The 22,717-nt window shown below is 42.9% G+C and overlaps 1 protein-coding gene across 1 annotated transcript in view; it reads left to right on the top strand.

The window, feature by feature from the left end:
• Positions 1–6,271, top strand: part of PARM1 (prostate androgen-regulated mucin-like protein 1) — a 47,719-nt gene extending 41,448 nt beyond the window's left edge. The window contains exon 4 of the mRNA XM_044447400.1: positions 1,487–6,271. Within this exon, the coding sequence (XP_044303335.1) occupies positions 1,487–1,571 (85 nt within the window). The 3' untranslated portion in view covers positions 1,572–6,271. The remainder of the gene's footprint in view (positions 1–1,486) is intronic.
• The last annotated feature ends 16,446 nt before the right edge of the window (positions 6,272–22,717 follow it).

Here is a 22,717-nt window from a genome sequence, read left to right as displayed (position 1 = left end):
TGATCCCCACCCACTGGGAAGCAGTTTTTTCAGAAAGTATGGACAAACATTGCACGATCCAGATGTGTAAATACTTACTCAAAAAGACTTGCAATTGTAATTGCTGCAGGTGTTTCTACTAGGCATTGACTCAAGGGGTGAGTCACTTTCTTTATGTTTATTTATGTTTTGCACCACACTAAAAAGTTTGTCTATTATTAATTTATTGGATGTATATCCTACGTTTTTCTTACAATGAACTCAAAGTGGCTTACATTGTTCTGCTGCTGCTGTCAGTCTTATCCCCACAACAACAACCCTGTGAACTAGGTTGGGCTGAGAATCTGTGATGGGCCCAAAGTTGGCTCCATGGCAGAGTAGGGACTAGAATCCAGTTCATCTGAACCCTAGTCCTGCACTCTTTACCACTACACCACACTGGCTCTCATTGTATAGCTCTCAGTATGAAGTTTGTAACTTCAAGGTATTAGGTATTAAGTATTCATATACGTGCATTTGCAAGTTATCACATATATCACATGATAACAATGACAATATATTTCTGTTCCATATTGTAATACAAGTGTGGGAAAGTCAAAGGAGGATGAATACTTTTGCAAGGCACTGTACATCTAATGCATGGTTCCTCAAACTATGGACTGGGGGCCAGATCCGACCCGCTATGGCTATTTATCTGGCCCGCCTCAGAGATTTTCAATGTGCTGCACATGCGCCATGTGCAGGCTACGGCGCCTGCTGCCACCCGCCTTGCCTGCTGCATGCGGAGGCGACAGCTTGCTTGCAAGGAGATCATTTTGGACTTGCTCGGAGAAAACGATCTCCAAGCGAGCAAGCCACTCCATGCGCCCGCTGCTGCATCGCAGCGTGTGCCCGCCCCCACCTTGCCTCCCCTCCCCTTGCCGTGCGCACCCACCCACACCTCGCCACACCTGCGCGCCCTGTCCTCACCTCAGTGAGTGTGTGCCCGCGCACCCCGCCCCCACTCCTGCACCAGCCCACGCGCCCCGCTGGCACCACCTTTCCGGCCCACGTCCAGCATTGGTAGCTTTCAGCTGGCTCCCTGGTAAAAAAAGTTTGAGGAACCCTGAGCTAATGTATTGTGTAGCTTGGCCCTGAGTTCTTCATGGATGGAAGAGCAAAATGAGCTTCTCCTGTTTTTGGTCTGATGCTGGGCCTGGGCAATCTTCACTTGGTTGGCAACAGGCAGCAAGATAAACATGGTGCAAGAACTATGATGAAGAGGTTGCTTGTGAATCTCCCAAGGCAATAGTTGACAGGATGTACTGGTTATCTGGTAGTTTAATGAATAAGAGACAGGGGAAGCAATGGAATGCCAGAGGTTATTCCCCCAGCAGTATGTTGATGCAGGGAGTACTGGCCATGTTTTAGGGCACACTTTCTTGGTTCTGGGTAGAGTCAATAGCAATGACTGTACAGGGAAGTGCAGTATAGTAGGGGTAAAGTACTGTTTCTTTTTCATTCTCAGGCATTCTTCTTATGGACGACTCTTTGATGATCATGACTATGGATCCTGGGGAAACTACAACAATCCTCTCTATGATGACTCTTAAGCAAAGAAAGTTAATCAAGCCAAAAACTTGGCTTGTATTTATGAAGCACTTATTTCACTTCAACTGCCGTGGTCTGATAGCCTTCTACATCCAACTTCTGTGTTTTTCACTCTTCCATCTGTTTTATCTGATGTACGATCCTGATTTCAATACACATCAGAATCTGCAAAATGAATTGGACTGCAATGAAGCTTACAGCAAGAAAGCAGGCAAGAGCTGGAATGTGTAACCACAAGAATATTTACTCATAGGCATACTAGGTCCAAACCTTACTTATATAATGTTGTTAGAATCTCTGCAAAGGGAGGAAAAGATCGTGGAAAGTTTCTGTATCAGTATTACTTGTGACTGAATTCCCAGCAGCTTGTAGATGAAAAGGCTTAGTGGGAGATCTTCCAGGCAGAAAGAATGTGGCTTCTTTAGTAATTAACTACCAAACGTTTGCCAAACAGATAGCTTAGGAGGGACTCAGAAAATTAATACCCATCTTGGCTCTTGTTTTATTGGCTTTACCAGGTTGTCTCCATAGGAAATTCAAATTTAGGAAGGCTGGGAAAAACCTCATACTATTGCTGAAGTTCTTGTGAAGTGTCTTGTCCCATATCTGTTTTAACAGGGAAGGGCAAAACTACACTGAGCTATCTCTACAAATGGCAGCCAAATGCCATGTTATTTTTCATGGTCTGTGTGCATCACACATATGGGGCTCCTCACACATGCACGGAGCAGTTTTAGGGAAGATTCCAAAGCTAATTAATTATTATTCAGTGGATGCCCAGCCCCCAACGTGACTAGCGTGAGGGTGGGGCTCCCACCGAGACCTCAGTTCTTCGACCACCATTGTGAGCACATTGGGAAGTTCCTTCTCTTATTTACCTCACAAAATTATTTGTCTTTGACGAGTTTTTGCTACCAGTCATTTCTTCTCACTAGAAGAGAAAGAGAGAGAGAGAGAATAATTTTAAAATCAGACCTTGGACGACAAGAGTTCTCAGTGGGAGAACCTTTGCCCGCTAACCCTGCCCTACCTCGCGCCTCATTGAACTAACGAAATGGCATTGAAGGCTCCTTTCGGCAATTGCACCACGTGCAGTAGTAAACTCCCTCCTACAGACAGCCATCCCCTTTGCCTTTTCTGCCTCCGAGAATCTCATGTCATAGAATCCTGCTATCACTGCCAAGCTTTTACCAAGCAGGCAAGGAAACACTGAGCTTACTGGCTAAAAGCCAGACTTTGCATCTGTGCCCTGCTTGCAGAGGGTCCTCATTCATCTAACTTGGGGGCCCCAATTCTCCCAACCACGGAGGAGATGTTTGCTCCTCCATCAGCTAAAATTCCTAAAACAATGAAACAGAAAAAAACAGACGAGAAGGCAAAGTCCTCCAAATTACTTATCCTTAACAAAGAGAAGGAGAGTGCTAAGAGTGGCCAAAAATGCACGGATTCTCCACCATCTGTCAGTCTCCCATGTACCGTAGCAAGAATAGAGCTACCCTTCTGCTCCGATACCAAGACAGTCTCAGGAGCTTCCCTCCCAACCGAAAAGCACCTTAGTTTCAGAGGGGGAGATGTGTGATCCAGCTCCAGCTCCACTCTCAAAACCCAAGCACCCATTGGTACAGAGGCAAACCTTGCCTGTGCCCTTGATCCCTAGTGTATTTCTCCATTCAGAACAGCAAAGACATAGACATTGTTCTCGCTCTCATTTGACTGAGACCTCACACAGAAGACATCAAACTCCGTTGGGACATCAAGGGGACATCAATACCAACTACTGTGTTGAGCAATGGGGATCCATAAACTCCAGGCACGAAGGCTCCCATTGAAGCCCCTATGGGTCCCATCGGGATTCTATACCAGGACCACGGTGTGTTCCTCCCTTTTCCAAGCCTGTTCAGGAACGTACCCAGGCAACTATCCCTCGCGTGTCGACCTCCTTTTAGCATACTTAGCCACCACACAAACCAAACCAAATCAGTCAGACATAGACCAGTTCATTTCAATTTCGGTCATCTCCCTTCTGGACCGACACTCTGACTTACCACCTGGTACTTCTATACCAACATTAGATTTTCCTCACACACCAGAGAACTTGGGCCTCTTTTCTTCCCACGTTCCCCACATGGCTCACAGTCTTGGGCTCAACCGTAGACAGGAACCCACCAGAGTGAAAGAACCAGTCTTTGAAGTGGTCCATGTGGAGTCTGCCGGTCCAGTCACCATCCCGCTTCTACCAACCTTCTCTCAGCAGGACTTCTCCAAGTGCCACAAATGGGAACTACACGCCATGGTCTTCAATCCCTTTGGAATTGTTGGGGTGTTTCTCAGGTAGATCCAATCACTACCAAACACAACACCATGTGTTCAAGAGCAGGCCTGGGCACTCCCTCCCTCGGAGATGCATTTCTGCTATCCTGGAACAGGAACCTGTTCTACCTGTTTCTCCTGTTCCCCCTGATCCCAAAAGTCCTCACAAAAATCTCTTGAGACCTCACCAATGTCATCCTATTACACCATGGTAGCTCAGACAGCACTGGCTCCTTCTCCTGCTTGACCTTTCCAACAGGATGTTCCTCCACGTGCTGTATCATATGGACCTCCTTTCTCAGGACCACAGCAAAACCTTCCATCTCAACCTGACTATTCTCAAACTCACCACATGGATAATTCAACAGAGCCCGCACCACTGATAGACATCCCTCCTGACCTCAGAGCTGTGAGGCTTCTTTTAATCCATTTACTCAAAAATCATATGATGCTAAGTGGACAGTATTCACTATCTTCACAAGGCAACATGACTTCTCTCCAGCCATAGCCTCTCCCGTTCAAATCCTCCTCTTCCTTAACTCCGTGAATAAGAAGGGTCTCTCCTACTCCTCCATCAGGGTGTACACGGCTGCCATATCAGCTTTCCATGCTCCTATTCTAGGACATACAGCTTTCTCCCATCCTGTAATTTGTATGTTCCTCAAAGGGGTCCTCAATTTAGCCCCTCCCATCAGATGCCCTTCTCCATCCTGGAGCCTCTCAGTCATCCTCCATGCTTTCACTAACCCTCCCTTTGAGTCAAAAGTTTCCTCTGATCTATGCCTTTTTTCCCAGAGAGCAACCCTTTTGGTTGCTGTCATCTCTGTCCTCAGAGCTGTTGAACTTGCAGCTCTCAGAACTGAGCCTCCTTCTGTCACCCTGTCTATTTAACTTATACGCAGAGCACATCATGTGAAAGTGTGGCTAGACGAATCACAAGTTAGAATTAAGATTGCCAGGAGAAATAACAACCTCAGATATGCAGATGACACCACTCTAATGGAACTAAAGAGCCTCTTGATGCGGGTGAAAGAGGAGAATGCAAAAGTTGGCTTGCAACTCAACATAAGAAAACTAATATCATGGCATCTAGTCCTATCACTTCCTGGCAAAAGTGCTAGCACTTTATAAATCCAGGACTCAATCCTTTAGAAAATTTCAGAGAGTTTTTGTCCTCTATGGTGAAGCACAACAGTGGAGCCCTGTTTCCCCACAAAGGCTTTCCAGGTGGATTGTGCACACCATATCCCTGATGTATGAGCTCTCTGGAGTTCAGCTCTCCAGAACTGTTAAAGCACACTCTACCAGAGCTACCTCTACCTCCACCACTCTCTATGCTGGAGTGTCACTCACTGACTTATACCCTTCAACCTTTATTCACTATTACAGTTGATGTTAACTCCAGGAAGGACTGTGCCTTCAGCAGAGTGGTCTGATGAACAACACCACCCTCCTCATTGAGGTGAGCTTGCCAGTCTACATGTATGATGCACAGAGACCACAAAGAATAAAGGCGGGTTTCCTTATCTGTAACTGTTGTTCTTTGAGTGGTCATCTGTGCATTCGCACATACCCACCCGCCAACCTCTCTGGTGTCTCTCATTTGACACATGGGTTGCACATCTCTTGATGTGACTATGATGGCAGTCTCAGTCTCGAACTGAGGTCTCAGTGGGAGCCCTGCCCACATGCTAGTCACGTTGGGGGCTAGGATCCTGCCGAATAATAATTAATCAGCTTTGGAATCTTCCCAAAAACTGCTCCACACATGCACAAAGAGCCCTGCATGCACAGATAAGCACTCAAAGAATGACAGTTACAGGTAAGGAAACCTGCCTTTCTCCCCTCTACCTAGTAATAGGCAACCTGATTCCCTCCAGATGTTTTAGACAACAATCACCATAATTCCTGACCACTTGCCATGCTGGCTGGGGCTTGTAGGAATACTAGGCAGAAATATCTGAAAAGTGCTAGGTAGCCTGTCCTCTGGTTTTGCTGCCTTTTCATCTGTGGAAAAAATGCACACTGTAACAATGTCATAATTGTAAGCTAAGCTAGACATTCTTGAGTGAGAGAAGGGGAATTCATTTTAGAGTTGCCATTAATGGCAGCAGTCCCTTGTCTTTTCCAACATGTAATTCCCCTCTGAGACTGCTGTGCTGAGGGGGCAGCACAGATCGACCAAGCCTTGCTGAATTGGAGCCCCTACAGCACAGTTACACTTTGGGAGATTGTTTTTTTATAATTGTAGGAACACACGACTGAACATGTAGAACACGTAGCTCTAAAGCCTTTTTTTAAAGTAAAGTTACTGTTGCCTTCTGACTACAGAGAATTGGATGCTGTGATCGCTGTTAAACTTCATTTTGTTGGGGTTCAATAAAAAAACAAGTTCTCTTTTAAAACTGTTTATTTTTTTCTTCTTTTTCTTCCCCCCCCCTTTGTTTTCTTCCTTTTAAAACCCTTCATAGAATAGTAGAGTTGAAAGGGGCCATTAGGCTGAACCCCCTGCTGTTGCAGGACACCACTTACACCATCCCACTCAGATGGCTGTCCAGTTTCACCTTGAATGTCTCCAGTGTGGGAGAGGCCACGGCCTTTCTAGGCAACTGGTTCCACTGTCATATTGCTCTGACAGTGAGGAATCTTCTGATATCTAGCCTGACTCTGGGTTGTCGCAACTTGAATTGATTATTCCATGTCCTACACTCTGGCATCAGCAAGAAGAGATCTTGACTTTCCTCTTTGTGACAGCTTTTGAGGTACTTATATAGGGATATCATGTCCCCACTCAGTCTTCTCTTCTCAAGGCTGAACATGTCCAGTTCTCCCCTAATATTTACTAGTATGACTGCGTTGTTAACCTTTACACAGAGGAAAAAGCACTGGTTGTTACAACAGGCCAAGCAAGCTAGAATCAAAAAGATAGTAGAAAGAATGGACTGAGAAGACTCCCCAGTGGGGTTGACCTGCAATGTCTGTGCTGTTTGTTTTCTTGCCTGAGGTCAGCATGGCCTACATGTGCATCAAGTACAAACTAGTAGCTCTGTTAGAAGAAAAGAAGAAAAGCACTAGAACAGCAAATGTCTATCCTCAAGGAAATAAAAGAAGATGAAGAGGTTTTAGATGAAGTGGTGGAACTGCAGAAGCTAAGAGCAGTCCAGATGCTAGAAGTGCAACAGTAAGCTTAGGCAGAAAAAAAGAATCCCAAGGCAAAGGAAAATTAGGAGAAAACTTCCTGGAAAAAGGTGACATGTGAAGAACTAGAAGACAGTTTGCACCAGTGAAAGCAGTGGAACTATGGCACCCCTTTCAGTTACTCAAGGATGAGACTGGAGGAAGACTCCAGTGGAAGAACAGTATGTCTCATGTGACACTGAACAAGAGGCCAAAGGTCAACCAAGAAGTGGCAGTGATACCAAGGCTTGCAAGAACAAGAAGAGAAGAATGTTAGTTGTAGGAGACTCCTTGTTGTGTTGGATGGAAACCTATGTCAGGAAGACCTGTGGACTCATCAGGTATGTTAGCTCCCTGGAGGGCAGACTAATGATATAACTGAAAGTTTGCCAAGGCTCATACACCCCACTAACACATTTCTCTTACCTCTCACACATGTGGGAACAAATAACACTGCCAAGCAGAGTTTTGAAGAAATCACACAAGACTGTGAAGCTTTGGGGAGGAAAGTTAAGAACTTTGTGGCCCAGATAGTTTTCTCTACAGTCTTTCCAATTCTTGGGAGAGGAATAGACAGAAAAAGAAAAATACAAAAGGTGGATTCCTGGCCACGAAGTTGGTGCTGTGAAATATTTGGATTCTGGGACCATGGGCTACACTTCCCGGAAGACAGAGTGCTGGCAAGGGATGGGTTGCACCTTACAAGGATTAGAAAGAGTATGTCTGGCCACACCATGAAGAGGCATATCAGAAGGGGTTTAAAGTGAATCCCACAGGAAAAGGAGAAGTTCATCTAACAACAGACAAAGTCTTAAGCACCACAACAGACGGAGCAACTCTAACAATGCCCAATAATAGTTCTCCAGAAAATAAAGGAAGAAAGCTGGAGTATAAAGCACATGGTCTTCATTATACTAATGTCTGGAGAATGGGGAAAAAACAGCATGAACTTCAATGATTAATACAGGAGGGTGAATATGACCTAATAGGTATAACTGAAAATTAGTGAGATGACTTCCGGTTGACGTCGTGGCAAGACGACTGTGAAGAATGGGGGCTCCTGTAATCACGCCGGTAATTTGTTCGACAGCTGCGAGAGGCTCATCCAAGCCCTGTCGGGGCAGGGAATAGAAGTCTTAGCATACTTCTGGGTGATGTGGGGCGGCGGCTCCACATTTACTGGGAGAAACTCGGGATTTTCTCAATTGAACAACACAGGGGAGAGATCCGCTCCCTGCAAGCCATAGATGACTGGATATAGCATAGAATAACAGCTTGACGTTCATCGGACCTGCTAGGTGAGCATTTCTACCTTTCCATTATTACCCATGAAGAAGCTGAAGCAGATACTAATTGGGACAAAGAAGAAAGAAAAGCCCCCTTGACGGAGAGAGGAATTCCCCACCCCCACCCCCGGGGAGTTTAAGCAGAGACTAATCTAGGGGAGAGGAACTGAGATTTGGAAAATATGAGGCTGGAAAGAAAGATTTCTTTTTTTTAACCTCCCCAAGGGTGAAGAATCAGAATAAAAAACTATTGTAGATTAAGTGATAGAAAAACAAACTTCTACTTATCTTTGACGAGCGGACATTTTCTTTTTTCAGTCTTCTTTGTGATGTCACATAAAGACAAAATAACTCTTTGCTGCCACCCTGTGGCTATTGGATTTACAACAAGTCTTCTTCCTCTTTTCTCTTGGAGTTTTTTTTCTTTTTCTTTTTCTTCTCTTTTTTGTTGCTTCCTTGCAATTACTAGCAAAAAACTAACATCACTATGAAAAAAACACACTCTTCCTCCTCTTCGGCACCTACATCAGCTGCTCAGAGTCCAGTTCACCAGTCCAAAGCTGCAGATGCTGAAAAATACCAAAAAGATCTACAAATGACTCTTTTGGCGATACAAACATCTTTAGCAGCTATGCAAGCATCCCATGAGGCTATGCAAAATTCTATATCAAAATTAAGCTTAGGACAGAGGAATATATTAGCAGAACAGAGGAACATGTCAGCTGAGCAGAAACACTTCGTAAATGCACAAAGAGAACATCTTGACAAACTGGATAGCTCTGTTAAGGATGTATCAAACCAACTGGCAGATGTTCAACTTAAAACTGAACAGAATACACAAAAAAATACAACAAGCCCATGAAAGAAATTGGAACAGTAGACAAACACAATAAAACAAACAAGCAAGTCATTATGGGATTCACTTGCTATATTACAGATGGAGAAGGCATCTAATTATCTGAGATTCCAGAATATACCCGAAGGAAAGAATGAGGACCTAAGGGAATTAATAATTACTATGCTGGCAGAGGTGTTGGATCTGGAAAATGAAGAGGTAGACATAAGCATTGACCTTGTTTATTGAGTGAATTCAAGTTATGCCAGGAAACAAACTTCCAAGGGAAGTCCATGTTAAATTTGCAAAAAGGTCTATTAGAGACAATGTTTTGAGAGCTGTACATAATAAACCCTTAAAGGCGGATGATCATCATGAGGTGACTGTTTTGAAACAATTACCATGGAGGATTAGAGAAGGATGAAAGAAATATGTATTGCTTACTACAAAGCTGACTAAGAAAGAGATCATGTTTATGTGGCTAATGCCAAAACGAATATTTTTCACCTGAAACTTTACAAGGTACAAGCTGGACTCGATCTTCAAGGCACAAGAGTTTTATGAAAAATTTAGAAGTACATTTGAAGAGGAAGAATTGGGTGCTCCAAAAGAAGGAGGGAAAGGTGCTGAACCAATGGAACTAACAGCATTCCGCTCTGAAGAAGGAGAAATAGTGAATACAGACTTACAACAAGAGGGACAGACACTGGAACTAAGGGAAAAGAAAAACGGTAGAAGTGTAAAGGCGAAGCATAAGTAGCTAAATATTTACTTTTAAAATATGGCTTTCAAAAGGGAAGGAAGAATTGAACTGCTCTCTTTAAACATAAATGGACTAAACAGACCCTCTAAGAGGAGAAGGATTTTCTCTCAACTTCAAAACGAAAATTAGATATAATTTGTCTGCAAGAAACATATATTAAGAAACAACATAGTAAACTTTTGGAATGTTTAAAGCTTGGAAAGTTATTTATATCTTCTGCTTCTCAAAAGAAAAGAGGTTTAGCTTTATACATCAAGGAAAAATTAGACCCTAAACATATATTAGCTGATGAGGATGGTAGGATTCTGATGGTTGAAATCACAATGAAACTGAAAAAGGTGCTTTTAGTGGCGATTTATGCCCCAAATGACCATCAGGAAATGTTTTACCAAAAACTACATGCTTTACTCTTACAATTGGACTACCAGACCGTATGTGTAATGGGAGACTTTAATGCAATTGTGGACAAGAAAATGCATCATAAGAGTGAGATTAAGGGCAGAAACAGCAGGAGGATACTTTCAAAGTCTTGTTCTGATATGATTGAAGAATTCAGATTGATAGATGTCTGGAGACATAAAAACCCAACTAAATATACTTTCTAAACTGCTAAATATACTTTCTATTCGAATAGACATAGGTCATGGTCTAGAATTGATATGGTTTGGATAACCCCAGACTTAAAACCAGACCTGTTAGAAGCTGAAATAGAGGCAAATGTCTGGGCAGATCATAACCCTGTAACTATGTCACTGAAAGGGACAGTAAAAACGCCCAGATGGAGGTTAAACAGAGCCTTATTAAAGGATAAAAAATTCACAGAAGAGATAAATAAGGAAATGCAAATATTATTTCAAATTAAAACTGAAGAAACCTCTTTGCAAAATGTCTGGGATACAGCCAAAGCCTATGTTGGGGGCTGATAATAACATACTCAGCAAAAATAAAAAGGAGAAAACAAGAACGAGCTAAAATAGTAGAGGAATTGACGAAATGTGAACAAGAATTACAGGAAGATCCATCCAAAAAGGACTTTAAGATACAAATGAATATTCTAAAACAAACTGAACCTCCTGGATACAAACGAACTTACTAAGCAAATTAAATTGACCAAACAGAACTTCTTTGAAAATGCGAATAAACCAGGGAGATGGTTAGCCTATAAAGTAAAAAAGGAAAGAGAGGAGAGGCTAATAAGTAAATTGAAGGATGGAGAAGGACGATTACAAGTACAAAGTATACATATCAAGAAAATAGCAGATTTCTTTGCAAAGCTATACCAGAATGATGAGGTTTCAACTGAGAAAGTAAACGAATATATCCGAAAGGGAGACCTGTCAAAGTTGCCGGAGAAATAGCAAAAAGTATTGAATCAAGAAGTAACAATCACAGAAGTAATAGAGGCAATTAAGAGACAAAAGAATGACAAAATTCCTGGCCCGGATGGGCTACCAGCACAGTTTTATAAATCCTTTGAAGGAATTTTTGCTATGCTTCATAAGGATATATGTAATGCAGCATTGTTAAATGCTAAAATACCAAATATTTGGACAGAGGCAAATATTACATTAATACTGAAAAAAGACATGGACCTGATGCAGATTCAAAATTATAGACCTATATCACTGTTAAATCTGGATTACAAAATTTTTGCCTCCATAATGGCAGGAAGATTGAAGAAGTATCTAACAGACTTTATTCACTCAGACCAAAATGGTTTCTTACCTAAAAGACAAATGAGGAATAACATGAGAACTATCCTGGACATCTTAGAGTATTATGAGGTACATATGGAAAAACCAATGGATGCAAAGAAGGCTTTTGTCAATGTTAATTGGCAATTTATGAAGCAACAACTAGTTCAAACAGAGTTTGGTGAAAAGTTCATTAATGCGATATCAAGCACCTATCAAAAGCAGTCTGCTAGGATTATAATCAATAGAGAATTTACAAATATTATAGATATACAAAACGGTACAAGACAAGGCTCCTTCATGGATCACTGCCTTGTCATGGCAAAGGGGCTTGCGTAGTTCAATGAAGCTTTGAGCTATGCCATGCAGGGCCACCCAAGACAGACAGGTCATAGCAGAAAGCTCTGACAAAACATGATCCACTGGCGAAGGAAATGGCAACCCACTCTGTGGGAATTCATCCCTGCCTCGCAGCATTCATGCTGTAGCTAGGCACGCTACGCTCAGCCAATAGTATTGTAATTTGCCAGCCAATAGTATTGCAACTTACTCAGCTAATAGCATTGTACTTCACCTGTGTAACCATATAAGGCTTGTGACCATATATAGCAATAAGTACGCTTCCTGTTACCCGCGCCTGCGCATAAGCAATCAATAAGCCTTTGTGAATCCTGCGCTTGCGCACAATCAACTAGGGTGTTCACTGCTTTACTCGATGGCTATTGGATTACGCAAGTATAAATGTATCAATCTGTGAAATAATAAAAAGGGCTGCTTGTGTTGATGCAGGAGGAATTTTTCTGCGAAGATCTTCGTTCTCATGAACAACCAGCCAAGCATGCTTTAAAACTTATTCTTTGTCTGCAGTGTTTTATTTCTCTCTCTGAACTCTCTCGCACCAATTGTCGAGCCGGATCCCGACAAGCTGGTGCCCCGTGTGAGGCGATCGTTGTTCAGCACTGGAACTGTAAATGCAAATTTTTCCCGATCTTGAAGAGCTAGTAATGTATTAAAGAAACAGTCTTTCAAGTCAACAATTTTCAATTTATAATCTTGTGGGATCAAGTTTGGATTTGACATCCCACATTGAACAAGTCCCATCACTTGCATACATTCATTCACATTTCTTAAGTCTTGTAGTAATTGCCATTTGCCTGATTTCTTTTTCATCACAAAAATTGGTGTATTCCATGGGCTGGAACTAGGCTGAATATGACTCAACTGAAGTTGCTCCTGAATAAGGGCCTCCACTGCCTGGAGCTTTTGTAAAGGCAGCGGCCACTGATCTACCCATACTGGCGCAGATGTTTTCCATTTGAAGGGCAATGCATGGAGTGGCGCTGATGTGGAGGCCCTCAGGATAAATTTGTATTGATGGTAGCTCCTAAGGATGAAAGCAAGTCTCTGCCCCATAAGGTCAATGGAATGTCCATTATTAAAGGACGTAAAGTCACAATGCGGCCTTCAGATTGAAAGGTAATCTGCTGTGCACTCTGGGAAGCAGCTGTAAAGCCTCCCACTCCATAGACAGGAGAAGCAGGGACAATAGGGAGCTTTTCAGGCCAGTCCTTTTTTGCTATAACACTCACATCTGCCCCTGAATCCAGCATCCCTTTTATACAGCGTCCTGCCATGGTGACAGACAAGTAAGACCTGTCTGTTGTCAATTGGATAGTTGCCATTGCAATGGGTGTAGTCTGCAAATTGCTTGGCATAGGCTGGCAAGCCTGCTGAGAGTCCCTTTCACTTGACAATGGTATAAAGAGCATACGAGCCACAGGTGATTCTGCCATAACTTCCATATGCATAGTGGACCAGAGATGCAGAATAATGTCTGTTGAACCAGACGACTGATATAATCCTGGAGCCACATGGCAAAGGTCCGCGCCCATGATTGGGAGCAGTATGCCAACATGGCCTGCTGGTATCGGATAGGATACTCTAGCAAGCAAAGGCACAGCAATTCCCGGATTAAGCACAACCGATGATGTAAGAAAAACAGGAAGTCCAGAACAACCTGGGTTGTGCTCATGTGGCTCATGTGGCTTCTCATCATCCCCTATAGTATGAAAGCTAGGATTTGTTGGGCTGCAATACAGCCTCTCCCCACCAGGGGGCGGCTCAGGGCACGAGCTCTCCCGGGGTTGGCCCTCCCGCTCGTTTCCCTGGCTACTGTCGGAGCCTTGTTGTTCCGTCTGGGGGGGTGAGCGACACTGATCAGCCCAATGGATACCTTTTTGGCAAATAGGGCATCTTTTCAAAGGACGGGCTGTGCTTTTTTGAACAGAACGGCATTGTGCTCTGAAATAGCCTTCTTTGCTACAATCAAGACATATCTTGCCAGCAGCAGGATTGTTAGACTGTTGAAATTTTTGTACTGCAGCTGCGAGCAAATGTGCCTCATGGATTTGTGATCCAAAATTAAGGCACACCCGAAGCATAGATTGTATATCAGTCTCTGGATTGTTATAAATGGGTGTGAGGGCCGTCTTACAGTCCTCATTCACATTTTCAAAAGCTAGCTGCTTGAGTAACAATTTTCGGGCATTGGGACTGTCAGTCTGGCGTTCTACAGCCAGCATCAGCCTGTTGATGAACTCTGTATATGGCTCTGTAGCACCTTGTCTTACATTAGCAAAGCTGGACAAAGAATTGTCTCCAGGCTCTGGGATCTTTTTCCAGGCTTTTATGACTATGCTAGCCACTTGAGTTAAGGCTTGGTCTGTTAATGCAACTTGTTGCACAGCTGTTGCAAAGGCTCCCTCTCCTAGCAGCATATCCTCCATGATATTGATATGTATTGCATTTTGCACTGCTTGTGCAGCTGCTCTTTGCCACCAAGCCTCCATGCAAAGAAGACCTTGGGCAGGGGGGAGGAGAGAGCGGAGAATCATTTTCCAATCTGTGGGCGTTGGTCTCTGGTGAGACATGCCTTCAAGCAGAGCTGTGGTATAGGGGGCATGAATGCCCTTATCACTAATGGACCACTGTAACTCTTTCAAAGTTTGCAAAGGGGGGGCTCATGTCTATCCAGAACAGCTTGCATGCCTCTTCCCCCGGGGGCCCCTCTGAGCACCGGGAATGCTGCTGGGAGTTCTTGTGATCCCGGATCCCCGTCCACCATAATTGCTGTTTGCAGAACAGCGGCTAGGGAAGTTACAACTGGCACCTTATCTGATTCCATATCGTCGGGCGGTTTTGACGGTGGAAGGAAGTGGTGCCTCTCATTTTGAGGAGGAGGAGGGGCTCTAGGAATCGGAGCTGGCGCGGGCAGCAAGATTTTTGGCAAGTGAGCAAGTAAGGTGGTCCCAGCTTCCAGTTGCTGATTGAATAATATATTAGTCGGCGTTAGTCCTTTAAGACAAGCCTGGACTTTACACCACGTGGATAAAATCCTGGAAGTCATTCTGGGATGATCCTGAAAGCAGCTGCCAATTTTACACCAATCCTCAAGTTTCATCGTGCCTGACTTTGACATCCAAGGGCAAATATCATGAATTGCTTTAATTAATGCTTTGACGTCACTTTCAGTGACAGAATGTCCCTCTTTAGTAAGTAAAAAATGAATGTCTCGTTTAAAAGCCTGTTGCTCAGTAGACAAAGAAGAGCCCATTGTGTTCTAACTTGACCAATCACACTCACCCGGGATCCGAAGATGCGTGGCGCCTGTAACCCGTGCCGGGCGTGGGGAGGTGATGACCACGGGAACCGCCAGCTAGCAGCCGGGGTTGAATCAAGACAAACCACTTGCCTTACAAAGTTGCTTCACTGGGAACCGCCAGCTTGCAGCTGAAGGTTGAAATCAAGGCAAACCCTTTGCCTGACAAAGTTGCAAAACTGCCTCACAAAGTTGCAAAATTGCCTCACACGGGGCACCAGCTTGTCGGGATCCGGCTCGACAATTGGTGCGAGAGAGTTCAGAGAGAGAAATAAAACACTGCAGACAAAGAATAAGTTTTAAAGCATGCTTGGCTGGTTGTTCATGAGAACAAAGAAGATCTTCGCAGAAAAATTCCTCCTGCGTCAACACAAGCAGCCCTTTTTATTATTTCACAGATTGATACATTTATACTTGCGTAATCCAATAGCCATCGAGTAAAGCAGTGAACACCCTAGTTGATTGTGCGCAAGCGCAGGATTCACAAAGGCTTATTGATTGCTTATGCGCAGGTGCGGGTAACAGGAAGCGTACTTATTGCGATATATGGTCACAAGCCTTATATGGTTACACAGGTCAAGTACAATGCTATTAGCTGAGTAAGTTGCAATACTGTTGGCTGGCAAATTACAATACTATTGGCTGAGCGTAGCGTGCCTAGCTACAGCATGAATGCTGCGAGGCAGGGATGAATTCCCACACCACTCTAGTATCTTTGCCATGAAAACCCCATGGACAGTACCAAAGAGCAAAAAGATATGACGCCGGAAGCCGATGAGCCCCTCAGGTCGGAAGGTGTCCAATATGCTACTGGGGAAGAGTAGAGGGCTAGTACTACTAGAGCCAGAAAGAATGAAGCAACTGGACACTCAGTTGCCAATGTATCTGGTGGTGAAAGGAGAGTACGATGCTGCAAAGATCTATACTCCATAGGAACCTGGAATGTAAGATCCATGAATCAAGGCAAGCTGGATGTGGTCAAACAAGAGATGACAAGACTGATCATCGACATCTTAGGAATCAGTGAACTAAAATGGACAGGAATGGGTGAATTTAATTCAGATGACCATCAGGTACACTACTGTGGGCAAGAATCCCTCAGAAGAAATGGAGTAGCCTTCATAGTCAATAAAAGAGTAGGAAAAGCAGTACTGGGATACAATCTCCAAAATGACAGAATGATCTCAGTTCGAATCCAAGGCAAACCATTCAACATCACAATAGTCCAAGTCTATGCCGCAACCACTGGTGCAGAAGAGGCTGAAGTAGACCGGTTCTATGAAGGCCTACAACACCTTCTAGAATTAACACCAAAAAATGATGTCCTTATCATTGGAATGCTAAAGCAGGAAGCCAAAAGATAACCGGAGTAACAGGCCTTGGAGTACAAACTGAAGCAGGGCACAGGCTGGTAGAATTTTGTCAAGAGAATACGATGGTCATAGCAAACACTCTTTTCCAACAACCCAAGGAACAACTCTACACATGGACATCACCAGATGGTCAACACAGAAATCAGATTGACTATGTGCCCTGCAGCCAAAGATGGAGAAGCTCTATACAGTCAGTAAAAACTAGACCAGGAGCCAACTGTGGCTCAGATCATGAGCTTCTCGTTGGAAAATTTAGGCTTAAATTGAAGAAAGTAGGGAAAAGCACTAGGCCACTCAGTGTGACCTAAATCATATCCCTGATGAATATACAGAAGAGGTGACAAATACATTTAAGGAATTAGATCTGATAGACAAGAGTGACAGAAGAACTATGGATGGAGGTTTGCAACATTGTACAAGAGGCAGCAACTAAAACCATCCCAAAGAAAAAGAAATGCAAGAAACTATGGATGGAGGTTTGCAACATTGTACAAGAGGCAGCAACTAAAACCATCCCAAAGAAAAAGAAATGCAAGAAAGCAAAATGGCTGTCTGAGGAAGCTTTACAAATAGCTGAGGAAAGAAGGGAAGTGAAAGGCAAAGGAGAAAGATACACCCAATTGAATGCAGAATTCCAGAGAATAACTAGAAGAGATGAGAATGCCTTCATAAATGAAAAGAAAATTGGAGGTATGATTGGAGGTTTGCATGAAAATTGGAGGTTTCATGCAAAGATGGGCATGATAAAGGACCAAAATGGCAGGGACATAACAGAGGCAGAAGAGATTAAGAAGAGGTGGCAAGATTACACAGAGGAACTATACAAGAAAGAACTTAACGTCCCTGATAACCACGATGGGGTGGTTACTGACCTCCAGCCAGACATCCTGGAATGTGAAGTCAAATGGGCCTTAGGAAGTCTGAGCAACAACAAAGCTAGTGGAGGTGACAGTATTCCAGCTGAGCTATTCAAAATCTTAAAAGACGATACAGTAAAAGTGCTACACTCGATATCCCAGCAAATTTGGAAAACTCAACAGTGGCCACAGGATTGGAAAAGGTCAGTTTACATTCCAATTCCAAAGAAGGGCGGTGCCAAAGAATGCTCAAACTACCACGCCATTGCACTCATTTCACATGCTAGCAAAGTTATGCTCAAAATCCTACAAGCTAGGCTCCAGCAGTATGTGGACCGAGAACTACCAGAAGTACAGGCAGGGTTTCGAAGACAGAGAGGAACTAGAGATCAAATTGCCAAGATACGCTGGATCATGGAGAAAGCTAGGGAATTCCAGAAAAACATCTACTTCTGCTTCATTGACTATGCTAAAGCCTTTGATTGTGTGGATCAGAACAAATTGTGGCAAGTTCTTAAAGAGATGGGAGTACCAGTCCATCTTATATGCCTCTTGAGAAACCTATATGTGGGTCAAGCAGCAACAGTGAGAAGTGGACACGAAACCACTGATTGGTTCAAAATTTAAAAAGGAGTTCAGCAAGGCTCTATACTGTTGCCCTGCCTATTTAACTTATATGCAGAGCACATCATGAGAAAGGCAGGGCTAGATGAATCACCAGTTGGAATTAAAATTGCTGGGAGAAATATCAACTACCTCAGATATGCAGAGGATGAACACAGAAGGATATCACCTTTTTTTAGAAAGGACGGGAAGGGAAAGAGAGGTGGGGGCGTGGCTTTATACGTCAGGGAAGGGATAGGATGCAGTGAGATAGGCTGCAGCACAGATGGGGATTTCGTAGAGGCAGTCTGGGTGAAACTTTGGGGTTTTGACAGGGAAAGAGACCTCACAGTGGGGGTATGCTACCGCCCTTCAGGTCACCTTGAGACCCTGGATGATGTCCTGACAGGCCAGATTCTAAGGATATCTCAGGGGAGAGACACAGTAATTATGGGAGATTTCAGTCTCCCAGATATTACTTGGGAGACCCACTCAGCGGTGACAGCCAGGTCACGTTGCTTCCTAGAAACTACTGAGGGAGCGTTTTTCACACAGAGGGTCCGAGAGGCGACGAGGGTGGAAAATATCCTTGACTTGGTCTTGACCAATAGGGAGGAGCTTATAGATGAATTACAGCTTAGGGGAGCTCTGGATGTGAGTGATCATCCTTTGCTTTGAGATCAGGGGACTGGGGACGTGCAGCAGGTCAAATCTTGACAGCATACTAAAAAGCAGAGACATCACCCTGCCAACAAATGTGCGTATAGTCAAGGCTATGGTTTTCCCAGTTGCAATGTATGGCTGTGAAAGCTGGACCATAAGGAAGGCTGAGTGCCGAAGGATTGAGGCCTTTGAATTGTGGTGCTGGAGGAGACTCCTGGGAGTCCCTTGGACTGCAAGGTGATCAAACCGGTCAGTCCTAGAGGAGATCAACCCTGACTGCTCTTTAGAAGGCCAATACTGAAGATGAAACTCAAATACTTTGGCCACCTAATGAGAAGGAAGGACTCCCTGGAGAAGAGCCTAATGCTGGGAACAATAGATGGCCAAAAAGAAGGGGATGGCAGAGAATGAGGTGGCTAGATGGGGCAGTCGGCGTGAACTTAAGTGGACTCCGGGGGATGATGGAGGACAGGAAGGCCTTCAGAAATGTTGTCCATGGGTTTTTGATGGGTCGGACACAACTTCGCAACTAACAACAACAACAAGACAAGGATGCCCGCTATCACCACTGTTGTTTATATTGATCTTAGAAGTGTTAAACAGAAATATCAGGGACGATATGGACATTAAAGGTACCAGAATCAGAGATGAAAGCTATAAACTGCAAGCATTTACAGATGACCTAGTTTTCATAACTGAGGAACCCTTAGTAACAATGCCTAAACTACAAGGGATTGAAGAGTATGGCGAGGTTACTGGGATGAAAATAAACAGAGACAAGATGAAACTGTTAGTAAAAAGATCTCACACAGGAGCAGAGAAAAACTCTGGTGGAACAAGTGGACTTTCAGATTGTTAAAAAGGTTAAATATTTGGGACTTTATCTTACAGCTAAGTGTACCACTCTGAAAGAAGACAATTATGATAAACTATTTAAGGAAATTAAGAGTGATTTGGAAAAATAGGCTAATTTGCAATTATCCTTGCTGGGAAGAATAGCACTAGCTAAAATGAATATATTACCAAAGCTTTTGTTTCTATTCCAAATGATTTCCATAAAAATTGCTAGAAATTTTTTTGATGATTTAAATTTTCAAATATTGAGATTTATATGGAGAAAGAAGAAACCAAGGATTAAACTAAAAATGCTTCAGGAGGCTAAAGAGAATGGGGGCTTTGGTCTCCCTGATTGGATGCTGTATTATCAAGCTTCTGTTTTAACATGGCTAAAAGAATGGATAACTTTAAGAAATAAGAGAATCTTGTTTCTTGAAGGGCATGATTTGCAAATAGGTTGGCATGCTTATATGTGGTATGAAAAGGTTAAGGTGCATGGCTCTTTTTTAAGTCATTATATTAGGAAATCATTAATGTTGGTGTGGGAAAAGTTAAAGACAAAATTGTATAATAAGATGGCTTTCACCTATGGAAGCTGTTGTATATCCAAATGCATTGAACTTTGAAGCGATCGTAAGATAATGACGACATTTTGGATAATGATGGAGGATTGAAATTGAATCAAGAAATACAAGAACAAAGATCTAATATTTCTTGGTGGCATAAGGTGCAGATACTATTGAGATATGCTAAAGACTATAGAATGTGGGGCTTTTATAAAGATTTAACAGCATTTGAGCAGGTGATGCTTAAATCAGATGAGAAAATGATTAAAAGACTATAATTTCTTACTAGATAGGAGAATGGAAGATGAACAGGTTAAGGAAACTATGATAACGCGGGCACAAAACTTTGGATATAATATTGAATTAGAAAAATGGCAAAAGCTGTGGGAGAGAAATATTAAGGTAACATTAGCAACTTCATACAAAGAAAACCTGTATAAAATGTTTTATAGATGGTATCTGTCACCAAATAGATTAACTAAGATGTTTCCAAATATGTCAAATGAATGTTGGAAATGTAAACATAAATTGGGTACTTTCTATCATATGTGGTGGACTTGCGATAATGCAAAAAAGTATTGAATTAAAATACATAAATGGCTTGAAGAAATGTTACAAAAATCCTTAGCTTTTAAACCTGAAGTTTTCTTATCAGGCATTATACCTGTTGATATTAGTAAACAAGAAATGTACTTGATTTTACGTGTAATTACTGTGGCAAGGATTGCACTTGCCCAGCACTGGAAAAGTGAAGAACCACCCACCAATGAACTGATCTTAAAAAAGATCTTGGACTGTGCAGAAATGGACAGATTGACTTTGTCTTTGAAGGAGAAAGAAGGTACTGATTTCTATCAAACTTGGGACTCTTTATTATTGGCTAGAGAAACGGGACTTCGTATAGATTTAAATACCTTTTTAAGTTATCATTAATAGAAAAAATGTGGGGGTTGACCCAGCAGGTCCGATGTTTCTGATGATTGATGTTGTTTTTAGTTTTCCTTTGTATTAGGGTTATTTAGAATAAAAATTATTATTATTAAAAAAAAAAAAGAAAATTAGTGAGATGACTCCCATGATGGATGATTCCCATGTTGGAATTTAACAATTGAAACATATAAACTGTTCAAGAAGAAAGAAGGATCAGAAAGGAAGATGGAGATGAACTATATATTAAAGATACTTATTTGCACAGAAATACAGTGGTACCTTGGCTCATGAATGCCTCAGTTCACGACCAAATCGGGTCTTGAACAGAAATTTCATAAATATTTTGCCGCAGGTTGCAAACTCTGCATCGGTTGACGATTGCAAGTGCTCCCGCCTTCCCTGCATGGGTGTGGTCGCGGTCTTGCTGGGGGTGGGAGATGGCAACATTTGTGCCGGAGGAGGGGGAGATGGCCGCGATTGCACCTGTGTTCCGTGCCCGAGTGCTCCCGCACCCGCCTCCCCCGCAGCACACCCATGCCTGTGCCTGTCTCCCCCTCCAAGCGCGCCCACAATCACGCCTGTCTCTCCCCACCCCCTCGCATGATCACTGGGTTGAGGGGGAGATGGCCGCGATCTTTGTTGTTCTTTGTCACTTTGCTTCAAATTTTGTGAGTAAAAAAAATGGTTGCAGAACAGATTAACCTTATTTACATTTACCCTTATGGGGAAATTTGACTTGGCTCATGACCAATTTGGGTCATGACCAGAGTCCTTGAATGGATTAAGTTCATGAGCCAAGGTACCATTGTATAGGAAGATTTGCCTGATAGCCCCAACAAGAGCATCTGGATTAATATAAATGGAGCAAGGAATAAAAAGAACACAGCGGTTGGAGTCTATTACTGGCCACCCAATCAAAGAGCAGACAAGGATGAAAGCAGATTGCCAGTGTTCCAAGGAGGCATGATACGGGGAAAGTATTTACTTTTTATAGTAAAGTCCTATAGCAAGTGACTCTCATGAGAAAAGGAGTCCAAGATGGGTGGGAAATTTTAAGAAGGGAAATTCTAAAAGCATAAATACAAAGAATTCCAAGAAGGGGGTAAAAGACAACAGAGGTCATCCATGTGGCTTCACAAAAATCTTAGAGATGATCTGAAAACAAAATGTCTATGTATAGGAAGTGGAAAGAGATACAAAGGAAGAATACAGACAGATAGCATGGAATTGCAGGGATGCTGTCAGGAAGACTAGAGCTAGGAATGAACTGAGGCTAGTGAGGGATGCTGAAAGAAACAAAAAGCCTTCTTCAGATATGTCCACAGTAAAAGACAGACAAAAATGGTGGTTTAACTACTCAATGTGGATGACAAAATGATAACAGATGAAAAAAAAGGCAGAAGTGCTCATTGCCTACATTGCCTGAATCTTCTCCCAAAAAACAATCTATGATGTTCCTGATGAAGGGATGAAAGTAGGATGAAAACTCAGGATTGATGGGCAAACAGTCATGGATCATCTAATTAGGTTGAATGAATTCAAATCTCCAGGGCCTGATAAGCTCCATCATAGAATCATACAGAAGCAGTTGAATGA

Source organism: Varanus komodoensis, unplaced genomic scaffold (assembly GCF_004798865.1).
Source record: "Varanus komodoensis strain SLA01 unplaced genomic scaffold, ASM479886v1 scaffold51, whole genome shotgun sequence".
NCBI classification, from domain to species: domain Eukaryota; kingdom Metazoa; phylum Chordata; class Lepidosauria; order Squamata; family Varanidae; genus Varanus; species Varanus komodoensis.
Note: the sequence above shows the minus strand (reverse complement) of the source record. Positions and strands in the feature narration are given on the sequence as shown.